This window comes from Drosophila eugracilis, unplaced genomic scaffold, assembly GCF_018153835.1.
Source record: "Drosophila eugracilis isolate 14026-0451.02 unplaced genomic scaffold, ASM1815383v1 contig_1765, whole genome shotgun sequence".
NCBI lineage: Eukaryota > Metazoa > Arthropoda > Insecta > Diptera > Drosophilidae > Drosophila > Drosophila eugracilis.
In genome coordinates, this window is record NW_024572605.1 from 1114501 (window position 1) to 1140276 (window position 25776).

Below are 25776 nucleotides of genomic sequence, written 5' to 3' on the forward strand. Positions count from 1 at the left end.
GCGAAGTGTTTTGCCAAAGTTAAACAAATTCGCCGGCCTTCGCAGGCGATTTGCAAACTGTGCAAACAAACAGGGCGACTACTTAAGCACTCCGGCCGCATCCATCGAAGCATAATCCCAGCAATCATACTACCAACATGAAGTCATTTATTCAGATCGGCGGCGTCTGTGTCCTAGTTCTCGTCCTCTGTTGCCTAGACTATTCGGGGGCGGCAAATAGCTCCACTTCTACTTCGTCCTACAGCTCTTCGGAAGATACCCCCAAAAAGGTGTACGTGTCCAATCTTACGTATTCGGCCGTAAGGAAGATCCGCGTAGGCACCACGACCGCCAGCACCACCAGCAAGAGTTCTAAAACCAAGAGCAACCGTAAACTGAACGCCAAGAAGACCCAGGCCAAGCGGAGCAAGGCCAAACGCTCTAGCAACCGGAAACTGAACGCTCGCCGGGTCAGAGGTTAAATTGTTTTAAAATCGGTTTTAAAGACATTGTTTTATTTTGAGCTCGTTCTAAACACAAAACACTTAAGTTTACCGTCGCAACGGGCTAATTAAATTAGATAAATACGTAACTTGTACTGTTTGTTTATGCTACTCTGAATCAAAAGTGGAGACACTACCGGGAACCCGCCACCGAACTACAAACTAAAGAATCACATAGTACAAAATCCAAATTCAGATGATCTACAGTTTTGTCTGGACCGTCTTCGCGGGGCCCACTTCCTTGGCCATCACCTGAATGCCAACATGTGGGGCCGCCGGCTTAAAGACCACCTCTCCATGCGGTTTGTAGTCGGCGAACTGCATGCTGAAAACTTCGTGAAAGCCCAGCTTCTCCATCACACGAGCGGAATAGTGGCTGGAGCACAGCACGTGGTACACATTGATTCCATTCTCCCGCATGTACTCGTACGCTCGCTCCGTCAGGCGACCGGCAATGCCCAGACCCCGGTAGTTGGTGTCCACCGACAGGATTTTGCCGTCTAGGATCAGCTCCTCGTCGGGATAAATGTCGAATATGTTAAATTTGTCCTCAACATGGTCCATCAGCGAGAGGATCTTCTTGAACTTGGGATGGTCGCAGGAATCAGCTGCCTTCTCGGGCACATCATCGGGGGACTGTCATAGACAAAAAAAAAACAGAATAAGTCAAACAAAAGGTTAGTATAGGGATCATAGTCATAAACTTACCGGACGCCTTATTAGTCCATTAAGGAATAGACCTATAATCTCACCCTTCTTGTTGACCGCCTTGTATGAGCAATTATCGGGAAGTGGCTTCAGAGAGTACTTCTCCAGTTCCTTACACTCACCTAGATCAAGAAAGGTGTTCAGGGGCTCATCCTGAAAGGGAAGTATAATGGAATTATTTAGAAGAGAATTACTGATTTCTGGACAATGAACCATCCATTTGAAAACCCGATTGGCCATCAATCTGAGAATCTTTGAGCTAAACAAATTGCCGTCGCAATTACGCGACACGATCGTGGAATTGATCAGCAATTCCAATGATTTATGCACGCATTTGCTTTAGCGAGATTTTCTAATAATTTATAGAGACAGTTTGAGAATTGCGAACGGAACTCGATTTGCATATTGGCCTTATCGCCGAAAGGCGGCGTTGGCAATCGGGGCGTGGCATGCATACTAACTCGCGCTAACTTTTCATTATAAATATAGGTCTTGATTACCCAATAGGCCTTTGGTCTCTGCAGGGGGAGCATTCTCATTGGTCGGCTAGAACTGGAACCTGATCAAGTCAAGATCAACCGAGCATATTGGTTTCATATCGTCAAGAGTCGTGATGCAAGACCAGCTGAAAGTTAGCCGTGACATGGATCATGTCAAGACACCTCACGACAGCCGAATTCCTTGCTCCCAATTTAGGCGAACCAAAAAAATATTCCCGGGGAATGGGCGGAGAAATCCCAGAGATTAGTCAACGCATAACTTAATTAATTCAACTTTTAGTGTGTGACTTTCGAGCTGAATTAAAGCCTAATTAAGACGATCGAATAAGCACGTGGTCGTGTTAATTGAAATTCGCTGGAACATTATTTAAATTCACCTTTGTGATGCCTTTCATTTCCAATTATTCGGCAGACATAATGGGAGATATGGACTCAGAGCTCCCTAATCGGAAAGCCAGGTGTTCGGCTTGATTGGCCCCAATGATATGCAAGCAAATCTCAAATTCCCCAACAATTAGAATACAATATATAGGAGGGAATTGAGAATCTCGAATTGCGCTTACCTTAAAGAAAAAGGTCTTGAGCATGGCTATCACCGCTTCCGCATCCTCGGGCTGGATCAGTTCGATGGTGTAGGGGCAGTCCTTATCAACGGTGGCAGGTGCTGGCGATGCTGATGCCTTCCCAGAAACACTAAGGGCGTCCTCCATTTTCTGTGTTAGCCGGGCAATCGGATATAAGTCGTTCAGCTGCAAATGCGGGAGCAGACAAAACAAATCGTTCAGATATTATGGGTAGATTTTGGGTGAAGGTAGAGGTGGAGGTGGAGGAACGGCAACCGGCGAACGGCGTATAGAAAACATTATTATTTATGGCTCTTAGATGAAAGGCATTTTAATTTGTTTTGTATATTTTGTAGCACATGGATGACGATCCGGCGCGTCGCCATCCCCTTGCATTTTCATTTTCATTTCACTTCCATTTCCATTTTCCACCGACAATATTTTTCAAATTTTGTTTTCATGTACGCCACCGACAGGAGCCGTAAATTATAAAACTGATATTAAGGTCGCAGTCGTAGTGTTCTCTAAAAACATTTAGCCGCTGACTTTCGGGAGAGGAGGACTTATCGTCATAAGGTCGTGAGATGGGATTTAATTTCCTTTTTGGCTGTTTTTACTATAAATACCTTAAGCTAGCCTATATTGATAGCCTTGCTTGAATTTAGTTTTAATAGGTTCATAGACAAGGTAATACTGAATAAAGATGAATATTGCCAAAGAACAATATTGTTTATACAGCTGTCTTACAAATATTTGAGGGTTTGCTTGCGTAAGTCTTAAGACTACCCATTTAAGATTTGATTGATTTCTTTTGGTCTTGCAACTAATTAATTTACATTTTAGAATGAAGTTCCAGAATTTCCAGAAAACAACTGCGCTTGTAGACCATTAATATGCAGCCATATATAAAATCACGTTTCATTAACTTATGCACCATAAATGCCAAGCACACTCGCGGAACGGACCATAAAATCGATCCAGAAAATATTCGGAAAATTCGCACATGCCAATTTACAAAATGAGCTGCCTTGCCCCCAGGAAAATGGCCTTTGAAATTTGTTTACTCCCACTTAAGAGTTGAACCGAGACCTCTATTATCTATTATTGGATGCCCCACTGTTATTTATAGAGCTTTTCAGTGCCACCCAAGGAGTGGGTGGTGGGTGATGGTGGTGATCTCCAGCCACACTTACCCCACATCTGGAATCAAGTATAATGCTGGATATCAGCGACTGATCCGGCAGCTTCTGCACTTCCATGTTGACTCGGTGCTGCCTTTCTGGGTTTGTTTATTGCAAAATGCTTTCTTTTGTTCTACGTAGGCAAACAGTTCTTGTGGGTGGCGAGAGGGGGAAATCGGAAAAATTTATAGCGAATTTTTCCCTTATTTCGGTTTTTTGTTGGCGCGCACGTTTTGCGATGTTTTGTTTATTTCGCTGCCGACGAATCTTTGTTTGTATTTGGCGTTGTTTGGCTTTTAATTTTACTTTGCTTTGATAAACAGTAGAGTACACAAGCACATACAGTTCCTGAGACTCGGATTCGGAGTCAGAACAAGATTAATGATGAATGAAATGATTTAGTGGCAAAAAACGGGTGATGCTAGATCCTTTGGTCCTTGGCGGAGGAGTTGATTTGCCTGCGAACAAACAATGAATGCCAGAAATCGGCCCCGTTTGCACTTTATATACCCAGCGGGTCGTGGCGAGAGAGTATATATGGTATCGGAATCGGAATCGGAATCGGTCTTAGCACAGAGCCCCGCACTGCCGGCAGGTTATTCACGACTGAGAGAAGCGAGAAGCGCCGGATAAAGTCAACCGCCGGCGGTCGATCGGTTTGGTTATATGGGCTAAATAGCAGTCTATTTGCTTGCGTTTCTCTGCCAGAGAGAGAGAGGGAACGCAAGTGGACTGGCTGCCACTCTCTTTCCAGACCAATCGAGTTTTCAGCCGTTTCCTGGACTTTCCAAGATGGGCCTTTCCCTTCCGCTACTTCCGACATGGAGGGCGTTATGTTTGCGGTCTGCGGTCAGCGGTTCTTGACATTTTCCTCTCGTTGACTTAAACAAAAATACAAAAAGCCACAGGCAAACAGGTTCGAAATTAGTGCAGTGCTGTTGAGAGGCTTAAATGTGCCAACTATCAAGGTCAGTTGGTCAGGTGGTCAGCTGAAGGAGGAGCTCTGTATTAACCTAGCTCTTCGCTAGGAAGAACTCTCTACATTTTAAACACTTTGCTTAATTATACTGGATATCCTAACATTATCAAAACTTCATGCATTCTCTTCCATGAGTTTAGAAATACTCATAAACAGTGTTGATATTATCTAAATTTGTTAAAGCTAATAAAATCTTTAATGACCAACATCAAACCCTGCACGTTAGACTTTATAAAATATTTCGATTTGATGAATATATTGATGTAGAATAGATACACACCCCAACCATACCCACAGGGCGTATGAGTGCTGCTCGGACTTGGAATGCCCTAGATGTAAATCGATCATGGGGCACACCCCCAAAACTTTTACTCATTGGAAACCACAAGGCGTATGAGTTTCATTCCGTCCGTAAATGATCTTCCTACGGCGGGCTGGCCGATCATCCCGATCGGATTTTGTTTACTTTCCGCTCGCGGCCGTCGCTTATTTTGCCGTGCAAACTGGCAAACGGAGCGCACGCCGCTGGCTCAATTAATATGCGACAAAAGAAAGAAGCACACAGCTATTGTGGAGGTCTCTCCCACAGATCGGCGTCGCTTTCCGATCTTTCGGATCAGCGGGGCATATTTACATTCTTCGGCGTGGAGCTTGTTTAATTTGGCGCGCGCTCTCTGGTCAATTATCACCCATAACGCGGGGATCTCTGTATCTGCGACTATCAACTGCCTCGACTGGATTTCCTGGCCAAATCTCGCGGTTTTTTTTAACTATTTTGTTTATGGATTATTCAAGCGGTATGTTTATGGCTTTATGGCTCGCAATTAGCAGACAAAAAATGCAAATTGTCGCCGAAACTGTTTATCATGCACAATCGCTTGGAAACTTTTCATGGGTAATTTTGTTTACATTATTTATTATTTCAGTCATCGGATCGCCCTCTCACTCATTCTGGTTTTTGTGGGAAACTCGTTTCTGGTCATCCGATCCGATCTGGCCCACTCAGATGTAGAGTACTAAAATTATCTCCGAGCTCCAGAGTCGCGCCTCCTTCCATTGTCTGCGGTGACAAGATTTCCTTTCTTTTTACGGGATGACTCAATCCTCATCGGTGGGTGCAGGTGCAATTTCTGGGTGTATTGTAACCACATTGAGTTCTATATCCGGTGGCTGAGTAAAGCCTTATACGCTCTGTAATTAAGGAACCCACATTTGTGTGGCTATTTTCGGCGTAATATGTAGGTAGTTCAGTCCCCTTGCACTTCTAAATCCAAAGTTTCGATTCCCTTCGCAGTGCCCGTTTAGCGCCGTCATGCTCCTAATGATCCGCAATAAATCTTAGATCTCAATCGTCGCCTGAAGTTTGAGTTTATTGAGCTGCCAAAATTGCCAAACGGTTGCAAAAACCAGTTTGCACCTTCTGTGGGGTCTGCGGATTATGCACACCGATATCGAACTAATTGACACTTACAAATGTTTTACGGCACCATAACTTATTTATACGCATAAGTTAAATAGTTGGCCGGCCCCTGGTAATTATTCATTAACAGTCAGGAAAGTAAATAAAGTTTAAGCGAATGAAGTGTTGCTTTTGTAATTAAGTTGAATGTTGCTTTGATTTCGCTAAGATCTTATTTCTCAAAGGAAATGACAGCAGTGGAAATGTTGTATGGAAAACAAACGGAGATTTAGTTAAAAAATCCCAACTAATTTGAATTTTTGTTAGGACTGTGTGTCTCTTAATTCAATTTGATATTTACAATGCTAATTATATCTCACTGGTTGACATCGCCGGTTTTCTATATTTCCCAGTGTTGCACCTTTCATGGACCCACTGTAGAGCCACAGTGCGAATGAGTGATATTCTGGCGCGATTAACGACTTCAAAGTGCTGAACTGCCCGCCGTCATCGCCTCGTTGCGATTCTGTTTGCATACGGATAATTAAAATCACATTAACGCCGTTTAAGTGAGCACCGAGATAGCTGGCAATTTGTAAGTTCAATCAAAGTGATTGAACGTTTTGCTAAACGCTTGAAATGCAGTCAAACATTTTGATGTCTTACTGTTTTTTCTCTATCGCAATTGCAATCTTATCACATGATCTGTAGCCAATTTGAAGAAACTTTCCCGAAGATCTACATACAGTTCGACTAGTTAAATAGTTTAGTAAGACCCGTTCATATCAAGGCCGCATGCAAATCACACCAGGTGTCAGCAGTCGGGTCATTTATCAATATTATTAGATTGCCCAAGCATTAATTGTACAATTACTTATTTTATATATATACTTTGTTACGGCTGGCAGATTAAGACTTGATGTCTTGAGTGGGCGGCCTCCTGTTAATTAATATGCTAACTAACCAATGCAAACGAGTGGATATATCAAAGTCTGCCCGTGGCTTATACCCCACATCTTAATAAAATGCAACGGAGATAGGTTTAATATTTATTTAAATCCTCAAATAAAATTGAATGTTGAATCCGAAGTTTGTAAAGAATATAGCAAAGGTAATTCCTATCTCGACTGTTCCAGATTAAATATAATATTGTACTTACACGTGTAAGAATCGCTTTGAATATGCAAATATTCCCAGAATCGGTATGTTTCACCTGCGGGACGGAACTGTGACAGACCCACAATTAGTTGGTGCTGTCATATAAATTACAACTTTTCATTTGCATTCGCCATAAATCATTCGAATTGTTCTATGAACGAGGGGCTTTGGGATCGGTGCAAATTCATTTGAGAAACAGTTTGGGTGTTTGGGCCATAAACTTGGCAGTTTTGTCACCAGCTTTTCCGACAGTTGCCACAAGCCGGAATTGAATTTCTACTGGCCGGCTTGGACAAATGGCCCACGGTCAAAGTCCGGAGTGTGGAGCTCGGAGCTGGACAACTTCGGCCAGAACGTGACTTGAAATCGAAAGCCCACATCCGATATGCAAGTGCAATGGGTGCAGCTGGTGGGGCAGGGCGCTGAGGAGAGGCCCCAGGCATTGAAAGTTTGAATCAGCTTAATAAAGTTCTAAAGCCGCCAAACTCACCTACCCACCACCCACTTTCCTAGTCGCCACTCCATTGCCAAAGTCTCTGCCAGTAGCTCCGGTTGTCTGTCTGTCGGGACTCGAGTTAGTGGGTGGTTCAAAGTCTTATTAAATCTATTATACCATACCCTCAAGGGGCATGCGCGACTTCAGGTTGTCTTGTTTTAAAGGTAGAATATTCTCAAATCTCTCATTTTCAAGAATATTTTAGTAGGAAAATCAACAAGAAATAATAATATATAACATATTTATAGACATTAGCATTTTCATGTTTCTTGCTGTGAAGTTTGCGAGGCATGTTTTACATTTTAAAAACTGTTATTAAAATCAATTGTAGGAGACATTGTAACATATGTATAGAACTCGTTCTACAACTTTATTGGAATAACCTGGATCTGGTTTTATATCTTCTTTATTTAAGGCATACTTTCAGGGCTTTACCCAATCGCGAAGTATATACAAGTCGTTCATTCGTTAGCAAGCATTTAAATCCGCTTCTTGGGTGGAATAATGTTGCATTCTAAACACATTAGAATTAATCTGCTCTTATCTCCACAAAGTGCACGAGTGGCAAACACAATTGTTTGAGCGAGTGAAACGGAAACGAACTGAGTCGTTTATCAGGTTATTTACACCACCACTTCGAGTGCCATTTGGGGCTGTTTGAGCAGAGGCCAGTGGGCATTTCAATTCCATGGAAATTGCCAGTTTAATTTAACATCGGATATGCCGTATATGCAATGCATTCTGTTTCATGTGGGAGCGAGCACCCCAACTAAGTTTCATCTGCAAATTACCCATTTAAGTTGTAAATTGCATTTTCCTCATTTCAACTGAAAACTTCATTTAAATTCATCACAGGCCCGACAATTTGCTCGTTCTGAATTTCCATTTTCCTTGCTTTTTTGTCCTGGCCATAGCGAAGAGGGATTGCTGAATCCCTATCCACATGCCCAGCCAATTCAATCTGGGCTAGTTACCATTGAAATGCAAAATCCCTGCCAGGCTGCAGATAATTTCAGCCATCTGGCAGGACACAAAAGGCCAGGAGAGGGGATCGGGAGGATTTGCTTTTGTTGCAAGCAACAGTGAACAATAAACTCGGGCATTCTCTAATCTGGCTGGCACATGCATTCGCATTCCTGCCATCAGTCCTTTCTACACCCCTTTCCTTTTTTTCAACAAGGCAACGGATGCAATGACAACGACACATTGCGCATTCGCCGTGTGCGCCCTGCCGAAAAAACACTGCAAAACAGTGGTTCATTAAATGTACTTCGCCTATCAATTTTTTATTTCTGGGTAACCAAGCTATTGATTGTTACATAACAGGGTACTTGATTCGCTTATCTACTATTGATAGCAGAGTACTTCTAATATGGAACTCTGACGGGCTAAAAAAAGTTATTCAAGAGGCACTAGCTCTTCCACATTTCTATATAATTCCTATAATTTATTGCAGAATTTGGTAGAGTTATCTATACAGTCCTATGATTTCGCTATGTGCACCAATAACGTACGGCAGCGCAAATTGCTGGCAGGAAGCCAAACGAAGGCTGTGCACCAGTGCACAGGCGCCATCATCATCATCATCCCCGCTGTGATCATCCTGCAGGACCAGCAGCATCCTCATTATGGCCTTTCCCGCTCGACTGCCTAGAGCAACAGAAGCGGCAAACTCGGAGGCAACAACGGCAACAAGCTGACACTCTGACAATGTTGGCGCCATTTTGCTGTTTGTCTTTCCTCTTGTAATAAAACGACATCCACGACTGAGGAGGGTAATGGGATTGGGATTGGGATTGGGACTGAGTCTAGGACTGCGACTGCGACTGGGAGTGCCGAGAGACTGAAGGGCGTTTTAAATACTTCAGAGACTTGAGGGTCCTGTGCTCCTTCACAACGTAATCATCGTGAAAAGGTTTTTGTGTGGCACGTAGTCAGGACGCTTTGTCAGTTTTCCCGGGGCGGCGTCTCTGTTGTCAGCACTTTGCTCGACTTTTGTTGACAGATTGATTTTGATGTGTTTTCATTGTTATTGTTTGGCTGAGGGTCCTTTAAAGCAAGTCCGGGGATGGGTTGTGCTTTTCCGCGTTGATTTGGGGAATCAACTCTGGTTGAAGAGGCAACAAACATTTTAGCTTAATTGGTTGGCTCTTAAAGAGCTTTGACTAATTGGCAAGGGCTTTACGGACTTAATGAACGTTCTGAATGGGTCTGGACCTGAAATATTCATGCACTTTCATTTATTTAATTGAATGAGAAACGACCCTCCATAACTCAACTAGTGAGCACAAAAGAAGAGAAAGGGAAAACAGGAAACTTTGCCCGGCCTTCAGTGCAGTAAGCCAACGGAAATCTGTGTTGTAACAAATCCTTTGGTCGGAGTTTCCCGCATTTTACTCTTTGGTTGTTTGTCTGGCAGGGTCATCTACAGACCAGCCTGACTAACATACATTTTGTTGAGACATAGATCGCCTATATATTAATGAAAGTACCAGTTATCGAAGTTTGCCTGTTTATAAATCCAATTAAGTGGGCTAAGGCTTGGATCAACTCAGGCGTCCAAAGCGTACAGTCAGCTTTATTGGAGCGTATTAAAAAGCCACAAAGCCCGCACGGCAGGAGCATCAAATGGATTTCATTTCCAATCAAATCGATACAAAATACTGTATAAAAGTCGAAAGTTCGAAAGAGAATGAGGGGGTGGAGGAGCCTGCCAGAATCCTGTTGCCCGATGCCAGGAATTTCTGTTATATTCCTCCTTTTTCCAACCAGCGGCGTTGCTCATACGCAACGTTGCCCCCAAATCAATTGAAATAAATAGGATACACATGGCACTGTGTGTAAGCCCTGTGTGTGGTTCAGGGGTCGGGGAAAGAAGTTGTTTTCCACATATTTGCTTTTTCCTACTGCCCGAGGACTGTGATTTTCATTGCCCGTGTGCAGTTTCCTGGCTTTTATTTGTCTGCTTGTTATTGGCAGGTTGTTCGTGCGTGTGGGCCACGATTAAATTTGGTCAATTGTCATGCCCTCTGGTCAGCAATGGAAAACCAACGAGCGCTTTGCCTTGACAACGGGTTGAGTAACAAACATACTCTTGGATCGATGTGGAAAACAGACCATCCCTACCAAATATTACTCGAAAGTATTGCTGAATTTGATAAGTATGTTTGTTTTGCGCGATAAGGAAAGTATCTTATCTGAGCTGCCAGCACTTCAAACACAATTTATGCCTTGTCAGGCACTCATTCTACAGATTAAAATTTAATATTATCTTTAAAATACGACATTAGGAATAGAAAATGCGGGAAAAATGAAGAATATGTAGGGGGCCTTTTCTTGTAAATCGTAAACCCTCCGTTTCATTAACAAATATATTTAAATCCGAACAAGCTAACGTAAACATTTGTTTTCATATTGTTCGTCAATTTCATTTATTTGATTTGGTAGCTTGCCAAAAAGTCGCGTCTTGGGCGCTTAAGTTTTCGCTGTTCACATTTAATTAGGACGTGTGTGCCGTTGGGAAACACTACGGACCGATGTCCGACAAATATATATAGTTTATAGAGAGATTTTCGTGCTTTATTCTCAACGAACTTGAAATGGAAAACATTTGGCGGCAAAGTAAATGTCAACGCGGGTTTCTATAGTTAAAGGCAAAAATAAAAATGTATTTTCGTCGACAACTTACGCGTGAAATTGGCTAATAAGTGGGGCCTAATACGCCGCCTCCTTTGATTTGGAAGTGTGTGGGGTTATTTGCTGCAGACCGTCGAAACTTATGTTGGATGTTGAAGATTTCCGCCCGATTCGTTCCGATTCGCCCGACCAAATGAACCGTTAGCACGTTTTTCAAACAAATAAAGCCTTTACAAGCTTGCGGAACTTATACGTATTCGAAAATTATAAAAAAAATATTTTTGTGGGAAAACCAAAATGCTTGTCGTGATTTTAGGGCCGACGGCTTCTTAGTCAGCGATGTTTTCGTGTTATTTTTTAATGGCAAACGAAAACACTTTGAAATGCAATGAGCAAATGAGCGTTGCTTAAATAGTTCGCCGGTCGAACTCAAAAACTCAGTCGCTTCCAATCCCAATCTCTCTCCCAATCTGTTCTGCTCATTCATTGAGTGGGATTCAGTTCCTTGGTGTCCAAAGTTCTCTCTGCAGAGCACTCAATGCCAACAGCGGACATAGTAAATTCAACGGTGTGTTTAATGGAGAAATACGGATTTAAATCCTTTGAAAGATCTTGAAATCTTTCATTCAGTCTATACAAAACTTCTCTATTGCATACCTCCAAGGCGCTTTAATTAACAGAAATTTAAGTAAAGCTTATGTTATCTGCTCAAAAAATTTAAAAATAAATCATGTAGCGTGAAGGTTGGCGTATTTATGGAATTTTGTCTTATTTTTTTTAAACATAATATTTATATACAAAACATGTCTGACATTTATTCGAATCGAACCACTGTTATTGCGAATATTATAACTTACGGTTTACATGAGTGAACTGATTAAAACGCGACTAAGAAGAGAGATTTGGGAGCCGAGGGAGAGAAAGATAACGATTTGGGGAGAGCCAGCGAGTGAAAGTGGGGCCTCCGTGGTAAACAAACCAATCCAACCCCTCGAGTTCTGTTTCCACTCGCAATTTGGATACTTGTAACACTCGGGTGGGTGGACAACCCCAAAATCCGTGGGGCGGGCGCCTAGATACTCGTAATTCAGAGTGGAATTCCGGAGTGAAAGCGCGCGAGCGAGCTTTTCAGCCTCCGATAACAGCGGTCACAAATGAGCCTGATAAGATAGTTGAATTCTCGCTTCAAGGCATTTCAGTTTTTATTTTAAGACTAATCAAGGCGAACATAAAATTGCGAGTTTTTAACAAAAAAAAGCTCGACACCGGTACGTCTTTTGCCAACTGCGGAACTTTTCTGCTTGGGTCTAGACGGTCGTGTGGCTGTTAGAAAACGCCGGGTTGCAGTTTCAGTCATTTCGTTTAGTTAATGAGCCACCCGCCAGTCCAATGAACTACACTTTTCCTGATTATTTCCATTATCTCCTGACTCAGCATTAAAGCTTTATAATATTTTAACGGCTCGACGCTCTTAAGATCTAGAAACGCTTCATGTTGCAATTTGATTAGTTTTCGTAACTTAGGTTTAATAAGTATTTGTTGCCAGTTTCAAATACAGTAATCCTTTTAATAAAACTTAATAAACTGAGTAATCCTAAATCGGCTTTTGGTTTAAACGTAACGTTTTATCTTTTTGAAATAATAGTATACTGTTAATTTCAGTAGGGCTGCGAAATAGTTAGAAACTTGGCGGGAAAATGTACCGAATCCAGTTTAATATGAATGTTTAATATTTTAAAAGTATTAAAGCATATAAAAAAATCTTTTTTTCAGTATATTTGCAACATAAAGGCATGGATGGCCGTTCAGTTTTAGATTTGGTCACACTGAAGAATAACTTTTTAAAAATAATAAAATAAAAGAAAATTTGTGGCACATTGAGCCACAGGTTGACGGTCTGTCCTGAAGAATATATAAAGACGTAAAATTTGCAGGGAAGGGAAGAACCGAGCACCATGAACGGAAGGTGAGCTACATCCAACCGGCAAAAGCCCCCAGGCCAGGTGTATCTACATAGAGTATAACCATCTATATATATCCACAGAAGTGTTGCGGAGCCTCCGGACTTCCAGGCCGCCACTGCAGCCGCGGCGGCAGCTGCTCTGGCCAGTAGTTCGGAGCAAGACGAGTGGAGCGTGAGCGAGTGCGGATTCCTGGATCCGGAGGTGCAACGCACCATGCGGAGCGGCGGTGCCGCCGAGGACATCACCCAGTATCCTATGCACGGCTGGGTGGACGTCACCAGGGAATTCCACGACGCCTGTGCGGAGCTACAGCCTGGCGAACTGGCCCAGGATATGTTATTTGGTCTTTTTGAGGCCATGTCTGCCATAGAGATCATGGACCCGAAAATGGACGTGGGAATGGGCTTCGACAAACTGGACCTGCCGCCGCCCTCTTTTGAGGCTGCCATAGCGGTGGGACATGCCTTGCTTTTTTTCAAGTTCAACTTTGTAATCCTTCACACATTCTAGACAGGGGCCATCAAACTGGACGATCTCACGGCCGCCGAACTGATTGGCATCTATGATGCTTTGTTTTCATGTCTGGTATCCTGGCTGGAGGGCAACTCCATGGACCAGGTGCTCTTCACCTGTCTTTACCTGCATGCTCCCTCGCAGATTAAGGATAAGGCGCTACGCGTCTTTTGCACTGCCGTGCGTAATCTCATCGTGGTCATTAAGAACATAATTGCCGTGGCCGCTGTTAACGAAGAGGAGGACTTCCAACTGTACGGAAATTCCGCTCTTCTGGCCGCAGAGAAGGCCCAGCCGGCTGCTGTTTTTGCATCACTAAAGGAGGCAGAGGACGAACTGGTGCGCAAGTGCAAGAAGTTGTCGGCAACGGAAGACTGGATGGCTGTGGTTCATCGGCTGCGTTTTATGCGCCACCTTTTTCAGGTTATATATCACGTGGAGCAGATGGCTAGCAATGACGCCGTCGATGACAAGGTCGACATCTACAAAATCCTGCTTGCTGCTTCTGAGATGCTGCCGGGAATAAGAAATACCCTGGATCTTGGCACGCAACCCGAAAAGGGATGTAAGTAATCAGATATAATTTACTTTTATATACATTAATCGCCTGTTCAACACCACCACAGCTGAAGCACCGAATCCAATGGGCTTTTCACCCCGAATCCACGACCGTAGTCAACCGCCTGCTTTTCCACGTAGCATCAAGATCAGGGATCGGGCGGCCAGCTATCAGTTCCTGGAGGAAATGATTTCGCGATTCAAGTACGCCTGCAAAGTCATCAAGTACAAAGACTACTATTCGGCTCTGGTGAGTCACATTTTCACTGACGATTATGAAAATAGTAACTGAATTCTTTTGCAGAACTTTTTCATCGAGTACAGTAAAAAGTCAGGCCAGTGCATCCTGTCCAGAAGCGTGTTGCAGAATCTGTTTAGCGCCAACATGCGAATGGCCCATGGAAAGCTTCCCATGAAGCAGTTCCTGCGCCACTCTGTTCAAATATTTAACTCTCCGCCCGTGTTGAATACTAAGCATCCAGTAGCAGCAGATCCAAAAGTTCAGCAACACCTAGATAACTTTTTCCGTTACTGCATCAACATGAACACCTTTACACAGTTCATTCGCATTTGCGGATTTAATCGCGCCCGGCAGCGAGATAAACTGGCACGACTAATAGAGAACTTCGACACCATACAAGTGGATGCGGCGCGACTGGATTCGATGATGAACCAACTGGCTAATGAACGGGCTATGGAGGGGAACGAGCCATTGGCCACCGCCCTGAAGCACAGCACCCACTTCTCCACCTGGGTACTGTACAACTGTTTTCGTGCAATGCTGATCTTCCTGATGTCTGGCTTCGAACTAGAACTTTATGCTGTGCATGAGTTCCTCTATATCTACTGGTACCCGTACGAGTTCCTAATTGGCTTCCTAGTCTCCGCTTTGACACGCACAGAGAACATCCTGCGGGCCCAGGAGGAGTACGCCGAGCACCAAAGTAAGATTCAATCGGGCGGCAGCGGAGCGGCAAAGAACCGCAAGGCGGCAAAGCCGAAAAAAAACAAAAAACAACAGCGGCCCTACCCTGCAGAGATCGTCTTCTACCACGCCCTGCTCAGCCTCTGCGGCGGAATGTATAAGGCAATGGGAGCTTTGACCAAAGATGGACGAGTGCGCCTGCCGCTGTCCAAGTTCGACAACGAGGAAATTCGCTACAATCGGCGCTTCGTACCCTTCGCAACACTTACCAGTCCGCCACCAGTCTCGTACGCAGAGTTCAAAAAAATTAGGGAGCACATGATGCGCCACAGCGTAGAGGATCTATACACCAATGCGGCCAAGCAATTTGACCAGGCGCGCAATGTCCTTGAGAGCATTCAGAATCCCGATCAGGAGGTAAGTTAAGAGTTTCAGATCTAATGGAGGTGGATTAAGAGGAGTTTCTTTTCCTTCAGATACTGGATCTCCTGCAAATAGCACGAACAAACTTTGTTGTAATGAATGTACTGGCCCGCGGTCATCAGAAGGAATTGAAGCGCCAGCCAGAGTTTGACTTCTCGAAACATAGCTACTTCCCCATCATCAAGCTAAAATAGATGTTCATGTGTTCCGTAATTGACAACAATAAAATTTATATGTATGCATTTTAATGTCAACTCTCAATCTCCGCCACAATGTCCTGCTTGATAAGCAGCTCCTCCACATAGCCTTCAATGGGGCAGCTCTTTGCGCAAGTGTAGACCGCCAGAACGCCCCAGTCGAGGCTGTCGTCTTTAAGCAGAGTCAGCGTCTGCGGCATGATCTGGAACTCAAATTGACGAGAGCCTCCGCAAACGGTGCAGTTAGGCAGCTGCTTTAGTTGATCTTCCACGGTTTTAGCGATGTTTGTAATCCAAACGGGCTGACCACCGCGTTTGTATCGCACAATCTGATCCGGTTCAGCTGCCGTTTGCTTTTTAAACTGACGGAAGGTCTTGTCATCGTCGGCCGTTGTATTTCCAAAGTACTTGTCCATCTCCGCTTCGGAAACATTACTGAGGTCGCCCGTCTGACCACTGGCCTCCATCTCTTGGAACTCGGCCAAACGAGCCTCGTCATCTTTATTATCATCGCCAGATTCTATAGGATTGCTGTCCATAACAATTTCGTACTCCGGAAATACAATTTGTGTTAAATGCTGAGCTGTGGATCCGCCTGGTGTTCCACAGCTAAGCTTGTGCTGTGCCCAGTGGGCTCTCTGGTGTTCCGAGGAGCAATAGTGGATGGCTTTACATTTGCTGCAGGCATGAGGTGCATAACAACCGCAGGCGGCGCATAATTTCTTGAGGCATGGAACGGCTGGCTGAAATATTGTATTAGATGTAAGGGGAAACTAAGAGTACATGATTGACCTCCTTACCAAAGGATCTCCCACATCGCTCGGCTCCTCCTCAGAGAAGAACTTGTTCTTTCGGGGCAACTGAGACCTCAGCACTGTGAAATTACTGAAAATACAGGAAATGTTAGAATGTAGATCTACCCCATCAGAACAGCTAAACAGGGTTACCCCGCACTCTGGGCCTTTTGGCACTCGGGATTTCGGCACAAGAACACATAAATCGATCGGTGGAAGTTAAAATCATCGTCGAATGGGGCATATAGCTGGACCAGGAAGGACTTAAACGACTGGCACTTGCTGCACTGCAACTGTGACGTAGGCGGCAAAGCCTCCAATTCCAGCCAGGCGGGTTGGCCACCTAATTTGCTGGGAAAGTAGCGGTTAGTCAGCCAGGCAGAATCGTCTGACTTCTCCGCAAATCCCAGATCAATTTCCATTTCCTGTTTTTTGAGTTTTGCCTAGAGACAATTACAATGGAAAGGCACTCGTGTTAGTATGGCTGCAGATGGGCCGCCAAAATATGTCAAAAAATACCAATGTAAATATATTTAGAGAGTCTGGGGATTTAGTATTTTAGAGCAAGGTTCTTGATTTTTCCTCAATTTTTTATTAAAGCTTACTTTGGGATTGAGTACCTCGATAATGGCAAAGTTAGTTTTTCTTTTATGTTTTGAAATAAATCACAGTTCTTAATGTTGATTATCAGCAAGAGCTTTAAAAAGTATCTGATCCCCTTCTTCCTACGCCACTGTTGGCAAAGCTTAGTGTCTGCGGAATTTGGTATTTTCCAAGAACTCTGTTGCTGCAGTTTCCTGGATTTTCCACACTTCAGCAGGCGACTCACAGTTTGTTCTCCTCTCCGAGCTGATTTAGCTGATTTAATTTGTATTTTATTTACCGTTGTGATAAACGCGTGTGAAAAACAAAGACTTTCCAATTACCTGTGTACACAAACGGTTCCCGAAAGAAAGTTCGAGTTGCGAAAAAGGAGCGGAAAAACGGGTTTTCAGATGATTTGATTTAATTGTGAAAGCGCAGCTAGATTTGTCAACGCAAACAAAGCTCGCGGATAGCGTAATATTTCTTAATAATAATAGCATCGAAAACAACAACATTGCGGAAGCAGAATCTCCGACTTATCGTGCTGTCCGTTTCCGTCGGAGGGCTAAAAATAAACCCACCCACGCTCCCCGCCCCAAAAATCGCCACCCGCACCTCGCCCACAATCAACCCACACCCACGCACAATTTTGGATAGGTGAACTTGTGTTGACTTTTCCAGAGCGCGGACTTTTCCGTAGGAAAATGCAAAAATGAGAGTTCGAGCATCTAGCAGACAACTGGGAATTTGCGTAAGTTTAAAGCGGATACTTCCTGGTTTTGGATTACAGGGTAACGCTATTGGTTTGTAAGTCAGTGATCAATAAAGGGTTGTACTTGTTACGGAAAATGAGCATGTTCCCTTTGACCAGATGTTTTCATTTACTAATCGGGGTACAAAAAAAAAATTTGATCGATTTCTTACAAATAAGATTTCCTTTGTAGCTAGTCTTACTTAACTTAACAAAATTATAAATCCATTTATGTATATTATAAATTATTAAAACAGCAAAAGTACAAAAAGTTATCTATCGATCCATCTGGTGTGCAATCGCCACTAGGTATCCTCACTTCGAAACGTTTTATTTTCCAACAGTTTCTGGCTGCCAAAGAGCCGGGTGAGCTTTTATTTGCTAAATTTAGTGCCGCATTGCTGAAAATAAGAATGGGAGCACCCTGCCATCGGTTGCCGGTAGGCAGACACATATATATATATATATGCATAATCGACCATGATGATGGGCAGTATACATACATATATAGTAAACCTCTCGCCAGCCCAGATGACTCGGCCAGTCAAAACTGTTGCACGGCTTATCCTGGTCCAGTGGGATGGCCAATCGATACTTTAAGAGCCTCAGAGCAAACTTTGGCTTGGACTCCTGCCTAAATCAATAAACGCCTGAAATCCCTGCCATATTGCGTCCATTGTAATGTCAGCACACATTCTTGGCCAATCCAAAGGCATTCTCACTCGGCTGCAGGCATTTACGTGTGTCTCCTCTGCGGAATCAACTGACAGGACTGGCAATAAATATTGAAAATTCAATTACCCGCCATGCAGTCGGCCGAAATTCAATAAAACTATTATAACCCGAGTGCGAGTATGTTTGTGCATCGCTTTCAGTCACTTAACGCAAATAAATAAACCCATCTCCTGACCACATTTTCACTCAATCTGCTTCGCTGACAAAGCTCCATTACTCTACCTTGCATGCAGGCTATTGATTTTAATTCGCCTTGTAATCATCTTGCTTCATTTGGCCACTGAATCTATGTTTTTCCCATGGAAGCTTAACTTTCTTCTGCCCCGCTTTTCTCTTTCCCTTCACCTCAACCTCGCACTCAACAATGTGTGCGAACAAATGGCTATTTCAACGCTGGAAAGCATTAATTAAGATGCAATGGTATGGGGTAGCCATCAGTTACATGAATATTCAGCTGATTGTATTTTGGGAAATATTCTTCTTCTGGGTAGATTGGTTAGGCAAAAGCTTGACTTTACGTTCTAGCAGGTTACTATAAAACAGTCTCTTAATCTAGATCCAAGCACCTTTTTGTAAAATGCCATTAAAAAAAATGTAGAACGAAGTGTATATATATTGAAACCGGAACAAACGGAATTTATTTCGCGATAGGAGTATACATTTGGTTGCGTTAAAATATTTTTTATTTGGAACTTATCAATTTCAAAATTTTCTGGTGTCACCTCCTGTCTATTCACACCTTGATTTATTCAGCTCTTTTTACTTCCTATTCGCTGTTTACTCAGTCGGCAGTGCCTGGAATTACACTTGTTTTTCGACGCCCGCTTTGTTTCTCATTCGCATTCTGATTGGAGCGCCAAGTGAGTCACTTCCCAAGGTTATTCAACGTAGCTCCAGGTTTACCATTTCTCCCAACTGCTATGTTATCGAAAGCCAAAGGCCAACGGACGATCTTTGGCTCGCACGATAGCCGATATCCATATCAAAATAGCCAGTCAAGTGGCTCTCATTTGTTAAGTTTCTCTGGAGAGATAAAACCGTTCGACATCATCGCAGGGCTTCTGGTTTGCTTGGTAGCGCATTTGTGGGCTTTCTTTCGGGTCAGCGATCAGATGATAGCTTGTTCCAAGGGAAGTCACGAGTTAGCCTTTTCCAAGTCTAAGATAATCTGCTAATTAAAGCTAAATAGATAGTAAAGGGTGGAAATTTGAAGTACTTAATGTGAGTATCTGTTTTCACCTTATCTACAATTAGCATATATATATATATATATATATGAAATGGACGAGCTTAAGTTGGCATTAGCTATTGCTATGTATCTTTTTCTCCGTGTAAACTTTAGATTTCCAATCTATTTTTCATAATTTTATGTACAATAAAGAGAAATTGTAATACAGCTCCTAAATTTCACATATGTATGTATGTACATATTTATGACTTATTGTCTATCTTAGCACATAAAATTATAATTTGCTTATTTCAAAATATGTTTACATATGTATGTATGTTTGTACCTTGTAGATTAGATTACCTTTATATTATTAAACATTGTTATTTATATAAATTTTAACTTTTAAGTAGAGTTTCTCGTATTAAATTTCATATTTACTTAATGGGCTTAGAAGTTACATCCTTGTTGTTTGGTAATTTGAATACATTTTCTAACTAAAAGAAGGCCAATTCTGATCAGTATAAATTGCGGGGAATCCCGTATAACAACGAGTTCTTTATTGAGCTACACTGCCAATGACTCAGCTTCCACTGCTGCGAAAAATAAAGTGGCTTATATTATTGTTCTGACTAAAGTAAACTTAATCGCAGGTAGGCGTTCCGGCAAGCTTTTTGTTGTCAACTGTTTTGCCGACGAGGGATCGGGTTACGTTACCACTGGCTGGGTTCTCTTCTGGCTGGAAGGAAACTGATAGGGACTGCGGGAATGCCACTATCAATGACGGGCCAATATGGATGCCCATTGTTTGGTCTTATCTGGCCAGTTATTGTTACTCCACTCGAATCGTTACTTGCGAGCATAGTTATTTATTTATGTATTTGGTGCAAGCTTCGATTGTGTGCGTCATGGGGGGAAATGTGTGATTCTGGTGATTCATGCCAGACAAGTGCATGCATCCTCATACCCTTGTTAGAAAATCAATAGCTATAGCGAGAGCTCAAGGCTCTTGAGATGTTTGCCTTAGCCTTGCCGTAACCTTGCGGTTTTGTTTTGCAGAAGCCGGAGGCGCCTTGAATGAGAGTCCTTAGCCCAAGATGTCAGATTTTGTTCCGCGCGACCTCCTCCCCGACCTGTGGGAGGAGATACTCCGGCGCCACTGGATGTTCCTCGAGACGGAGGAGAGCATGCAGAAGCTCGAGGAGCGTAAGCAGCTGGAAGGTGAGCCCGTCACATGGTCTTGGTCGTAAATAAAATTACTTAATACATATTAACAGGATGTCTGAAGGAGTTCCTCTGCGTGGTGCAGCATGATCGCAAGTTCTTCCTGCCAGAAACAGGGCTTGTCCTGGGGCGATCAGTACGAGAGTTGCCCGACTTTTCGGCACAGAACGCCATCGTGGCCTTCGAAACGATCAGCCAGTATGCAAACAACCTGTTTACGAAACCCTGGCGTAAGGAATATCGCACTCTCAAGGTGAATCTCTTGGATAAAATATAATTTACCTCTTCAGCAACCAATAAACCATCTTTTTGCAGACCTATTCGGGATGTTTTCAGCACGACATTCAATCTCGGCTGTTGGATGCCGAGCAGCTCTTCCTGGCAATGGGATATCGCAGGATCTCCGAAGATACCTTCGTTCTCGAGGGCCCCATTTGTCCGGATCAGGTGACGAATGTTTCTCGAGATGCCATGGCCGCCTACGTGGAGTGCCAGATTATGAAGCACATTTATGCGGGAGTCACTGCAGCGGGATACAGTTGCACATGGAAAGACATACTTCAATACCGCGAGCGATTCGTGGGTGGCACTACGAGGACCATCAAGGAGATGGTCAGTCAGTTGAGTGAAAAACGGATGCGCAAGGAACAACCGCCAGTACAGGAGAATACCTATAGCAACGTGGCGACGGTTGCGGCAGCTAGTTGTGCTCTCCATGGCAACAACTTGGCTCATCATCTGAATAGCTCCAGCAGTTGCGCCCTTCATCCAAATGGCCTAAACGATGTAGGAAAGTACCTGCCGCCGTATCCAGCACCTCCGTCGCAGCAGCCGCAGCTATCTGGACCGCTAATGACGCATTCTCGCAGCTTGGAGCATTACCAGGAGCCGCATGCCCATCTACCGCATCGCCACTCTTTTGACCAGCAGCTCCAGCAGCAATGCCAGCTGCCTCACGTCTACGAGGCGCCCTACGATTGCTTAGATGGACTAAGCATGGGCAGCAGTGCCTCCTACGCGGACGTGGCAGGTGCCTATAATGCTCCGGGAAATCGCTATCCGCTACCGTACAACATCTCCAGCCAGCTTAATGCGCCATATGCCTCACCTGCCGACGTCTACGGTAATAGGGAGCACACCAACATGTACGCCACATTAGGAAAGACGGGTCCAGCCCACAGCTGTGATTTCCACCGACGCCAACCAAGTTCTTCTGCAGCAGCTGCCGCCGCCATGGCGGCTATGCAGCACCGGCAGAGCACCTATCCTCCAGACCATCATCTCATAGACTTCGACGATCGGGCGCATCTGACCCAGCATGACTTCGGGACGCACGACTACGACCCGCAATACGCCGAGCTAAGAAGTCAGGTGCCGCCGAAAATGCGGGGAAATCCGTCTGCAATGTATGCCACATACGGAGGTTATGATCTGCCCACTACTTTGCCGCAAGCCCCCCCGCCTACGGCTCAAGACATGTACATCTATGCACGTCCGGTGCCCAAAAGCAGCCGGATGCGAGCATTGGCCGAAGCGGGAGGCATTAATCTGACTGACAAGCATCCGCGATCAGTGGAAAAGCAGGTAAGTTCTAAGGAGGCCTTCATTATCGAACATATTATTAATTTATGTTTAAAATAGAATACTTTGGACAATAATCGCAAGACGCACAAGGAATTGAAGGAGCGGGCTAGTCGAACGGCTCCTGCGAAGCGATCCGGAAACGAACGTGATATACCCACCACCATTTCGGACATGAACAGCTACGATTCGGCCAGCCTGGATGGTTTTGTGGCCCTGGACAGCAGCTCACCGCCGTTGATGCCCAAAGTGCAGGAAGGCGTCGGTAGTTTTGAGTCCTGGAACTATGTGTTCAAAAATCTCGAACGTTCGGGATACACCAAGGATTTGGGCGACCGCGAAGACTTGTTGGTGCAGAGCCTAGACCTGGACTCACTGGCCATAACTAATGGCGGATCAGCTCCTCCGGCGGAAAAGCGACGTGAGACCGCGAAACCCACTAACGGCGAAAAGGCTCGCACGCTGGAAAAAAAATCCGGAACGAACAGACGCGAGGCGAAGGTGGTGCTAGCTCCGGCGCCAGGTCCTCTCCCTAACAGCACCAGTGCCGGTGTGAAGAAGGTGAAGTCGGCACTGAAGACGGCAGTCGTGGACAATCGCGGAACAGGATCGCGGCATCGCACGGGAGCTGTACCCAAACAACCTCCGGCTGTGTCCCCGCAGCTGATCGTGACCAGTCCGAACGAATGGAGCTGCAGCTTCTGCACGTTCCTCAATCCGGACACCAAGCACATCTGCGAGATGTGCTGCCGCAGCAAGGACTTTAATCTAGAGGCCGCCTCGGCGGCTTCCTCTTCTGCGGCTGCAGCGGCGGCGGCCGGCGTTTCGCACGCATCCTCGACCTGCGTCTAGGAAGAACTTGTTCATCAGAACCCTCGTTAGTGATAAAAACAGTGTATAGCTTGATATATTTTTTATACGACCAATGTAAGCCTGAGCGCGTGTCTCCAAGATCTAGTCTCGTAATCGTCGTTCGATGGCAGGCAACCCTTTGTTATCCGGGTCCAAGCTTCTTGGATCAAAACGGATCGCGCTGCAGATGTGCAATATGTCTGCAGCATGTACATATGAAGTATTTTAATTAGTTACCCCTATTTGTAAACACACGCTTTAATTAGTTTTAGATTGTTTCCCCATTGTTAAGGGCGCTTCTGTTTCAAATTACGTGCCTCCCTGTATAAGTCATCTATATATATATATACAACACATACATACATATAGACATTTATATATTTGTACGTGTGCATGCGACGCGAAAAGCGAGAGAGTGAAATTCGAACTTGGAAATTTTCTAGGAAATCAACTGATAATTATACATATACCTTATACTAATAGTTGCATTCACAATACGTATTTCCGACAGTAAATCAGAGTACATAAAAGTTCTTGGCGAACCCAAGCGTATATACCGAAACTTGCGTAGATAGTACACCTATAGCCGTAACTTAAGCGATTTCAATTCGAAAAACCGAGCTAAGCATAACGCGAAACACAAATAAATCGAACAGAACTGGTACGGGTTGTAAACTTAAAATTTTTGATTCAAATTTTACCAGAACGGGAACGGAGTCGCAGCTCCGCTCTCCACCCAATGTGCATGGACAGCAGAAGAGTAAACCACAATTTGTAAAGCAACTCGCCATCCCACCCACACAAGCTATGTGACAATTTCCGAAGCTTATTTGTTTGTTGAAATGTTACTATTGATTACCTGCTGAAAGCATCCCGGTAGTATCGAAAAGCACTCGAGATATTTTTATAACGAAGCAAAACCACGTACCTATTGATCTATGTTGAATAGTTTATTATATTTCCTTGAACCTCTGTTAGCGTTTCGAGTCCCAAATTGAAATTAAACTTCACTAAAGCCATTTAGGCACAACCTTCGCTCAAACCGTTTTATTACATAACTTTGAATACTATTACGAAGTGAATTTAGTGGCAGCTCTTCCTAAACAAAACCCCTAACGAAGAAATAACAATAAATACAATTTTGACAAATCCTTGCCTTGTTTGACTGGGGGATTTCCTTTCAATGACCATCTCTCATTCACTTTTACTTCACATTCAAATTAACGTAAAGTTTTGCTCACAATGACTCTGATATTTGCCCTCCCAGTGATGCTGATCGTGGGCATGGTTTCTGGCTATAACTACTGCAACAACAAGACCCATGTGTGCGAACTGGGCCGAAGGAGGCACTTCATGTGCCAACTAGACGAACTTACGCCCTTCGGCAACCACACAAAGTTCCACGCCATTATTCCGGACACTCATAAAGTAATATTGGAGACTCTGGGCGTAATAAACACCTTCCGGAACGTGTTCGCGGGCGGCGAATTAACCACCAAAGAAAACAAGACGTTCAGCAGTGCCAAGCGGATGAGGAGGTTGAACTGGGACGATGAACTGGCCTACATGGCACGCACCCACGCCTCCACTGTATCATTCAAGCACTCTGAGTGCCGTGCCACCGTGAGATTTCCGATGGCGGGTGAGTGCTTGGGTCTTTTGGCTCCTTCAAAGAAAAAGATCGGTCTCCTGGAATTATTAAACAAGTTATTTTCCCCGATGTTCGACGAATATAAGGATGTCCCGGATCCGGATGGACTTCTCCAAAGTTTCGATTCTCAAAGGTGGGCAAAGCTCATGTTGGATTTTAACTTTATGCTTATCAACCGTTTTCACAGGGACTATAACGTGGGACACTTCTCTCTCTTCGTCAGTGACCGAGTCTCTCATATTGGTTGTGGTATTGCCGTTGGGTCCAACTGTAACTTGAACGGTAAAGCGGGGTGAGATGGTGATCTTCCCTTTGAGCCTTTGACCCTGAATAATCTCATCCCCCAGATTCTGCCACTTCCTGACCTGCCATTTCGACTACAGCAACGTGGATGGCTCCTATGTCTATAAGGCTGGGGCACCTGTAAGTGGCTGCTCGGACTGGAATACTGTTGGCAGTAACAAGTATAATAATCTGTGCGCGAATACCGGTGAACTCTTTCCTCCGGTAAGGGGATAGCCCATCGATCAGCATTATCCTAACCATTATATTTGTAGGACCGAGGTGACGAAAAGGCAGAAGCCCCATTGAGGCTTTCGTAAAATTAGTCATTTGTTATGATTGGCACTGCAGTCGTCTTCGGGCATCCTATGTCCCCATCCTTCCTAAACATCAATCAAATATATGTACAAGAATTTTAAATCAGTACAAAGTTCTTTTTTTCTTACTTCAAAACTAATCCAAGGTGAATAA

General features: G+C 44.1%; 6 protein-coding genes across 9 annotated transcripts; 4 read left to right on the forward strand and 2 right to left on the reverse strand.

Moving 5' to 3' along the window:
* The first annotated feature begins 61 nt into the window (after window positions 1-61).
* On the forward strand, window positions 62-461 carry LOC108107189. The gene has a single exon (XM_017214607.1). It carries the CDS (start codon window positions 138-140, stop codon window positions 459-461), a length of 324 nt encoding a protein of 107 aa, XP_017070096.1. The 5' UTR covers window positions 62-137.
* Window positions 462-473: 12 nt separating this feature from the next.
* On the reverse strand, window positions 474-11492 carry LOC108107403 (dopamine N-acetyltransferase). Of its 2 annotated transcripts, none has more exons than XM_017214925.2 (4): window positions 11155-11492; window positions 2254-2439; window positions 1191-1343; window positions 474-1118 (listed from the first exon to the last, which is right to left on the reverse strand). In XM_017214925.2, the coding sequence occupies exons 2-4, from the start codon at window positions 2398-2400 to the stop codon at window positions 684-686; spliced, it is 735 nt and encodes a 244-aa protein (XP_017070414.1). In that variant the 5' UTR covers window positions 2401-2439; window positions 11155-11492; the 3' UTR covers window positions 474-683. The 2 variants fall into 2 exon arrangements, with proteins under 2 accessions (XP_017070414.1, XP_017070412.1); XM_017214923.2 differs by lacking the exon at window positions 11155-11492 and adding an exon at window positions 3447-4007.
* Window positions 11493-12901: 1409 nt separating this feature from the next.
* LOC108107423 (N-alpha-acetyltransferase 35, NatC auxiliary subunit homolog) lies at window positions 12902-15727 on the forward strand. Its single transcript, XM_017214952.2, has 6 exons — window positions 12902-13068; window positions 13147-13519; window positions 13577-14144; window positions 14206-14387; window positions 14442-15479; window positions 15539-15727. The coding sequence occupies exons 1-6, from the start codon at window positions 13058-13060 to the stop codon at window positions 15677-15679; spliced, it is 2313 nt and encodes a 770-aa protein (XP_017070441.2). The 5' UTR covers window positions 12902-13057; the 3' UTR covers window positions 15680-15727.
* LOC108107424 (programmed cell death protein 2) lies at window positions 15714-16960 on the reverse strand. The gene is made up of 3 exons (XM_017214954.2): window positions 16630-16960; window positions 16483-16567; window positions 15714-16425 (listed from the first exon to the last, which is right to left on the reverse strand). The coding sequence occupies exons 1-3, from the start codon at window positions 16896-16898 to the stop codon at window positions 15736-15738; spliced, it is 1044 nt and encodes a 347-aa protein (XP_017070443.1). The 5' UTR covers window positions 16899-16960; the 3' UTR covers window positions 15714-15735.
* Window positions 16961-17285: 325 nt separating this feature from the next.
* LOC108107305 (protein tamozhennic) lies at window positions 17286-24521 on the forward strand. The gene is made up of 5 exons (XM_017214775.1): window positions 17286-17812; window positions 20775-20936; window positions 20993-21192; window positions 21255-22523; window positions 22581-24521. Exons 2-5 carry the CDS (start codon window positions 20813-20815, stop codon window positions 23370-23372), a joined length of 2385 nt encoding a protein of 794 aa, XP_017070264.1. The 5' UTR covers window positions 17286-17812; window positions 20775-20812; the 3' UTR covers window positions 23373-24521.
* Window positions 24522-24586: 65 nt separating this feature from the next.
* Window positions 24587-25764, forward strand: LOC108107308 (antigen 5 like allergen Cul n 1-like). 3 transcript variants are annotated; one of them, XR_001772434.1, is made up of 4 exons: window positions 24587-25014; window positions 25110-25156; window positions 25211-25315; window positions 25371-25380. XR_001772434.1 is itself a non-coding variant. In XM_017214778.2 (4 exons), the coding sequence occupies exons 1-4, from the start codon at window positions 24615-24617 to the stop codon at window positions 25623-25625; spliced, it is 852 nt and encodes a 283-aa protein (XP_017070267.1). In that variant the 5' UTR covers window positions 24587-24614; the 3' UTR covers window positions 25626-25764. The 3 variants fall into 3 exon arrangements, 2 of the variants coding, with proteins under 2 accessions (XP_017070267.1, XP_017070268.1); XM_017214778.2 differs by adding an exon at window positions 25581-25764 and having other exon boundaries at window positions 24587-25156; window positions 25371-25530; XM_017214779.2 differs by having other exon boundaries at window positions 24587-25156; window positions 25211-25305; window positions 25371-25504.
* Window positions 25765-25776: the final 12 nt, after the last annotated feature.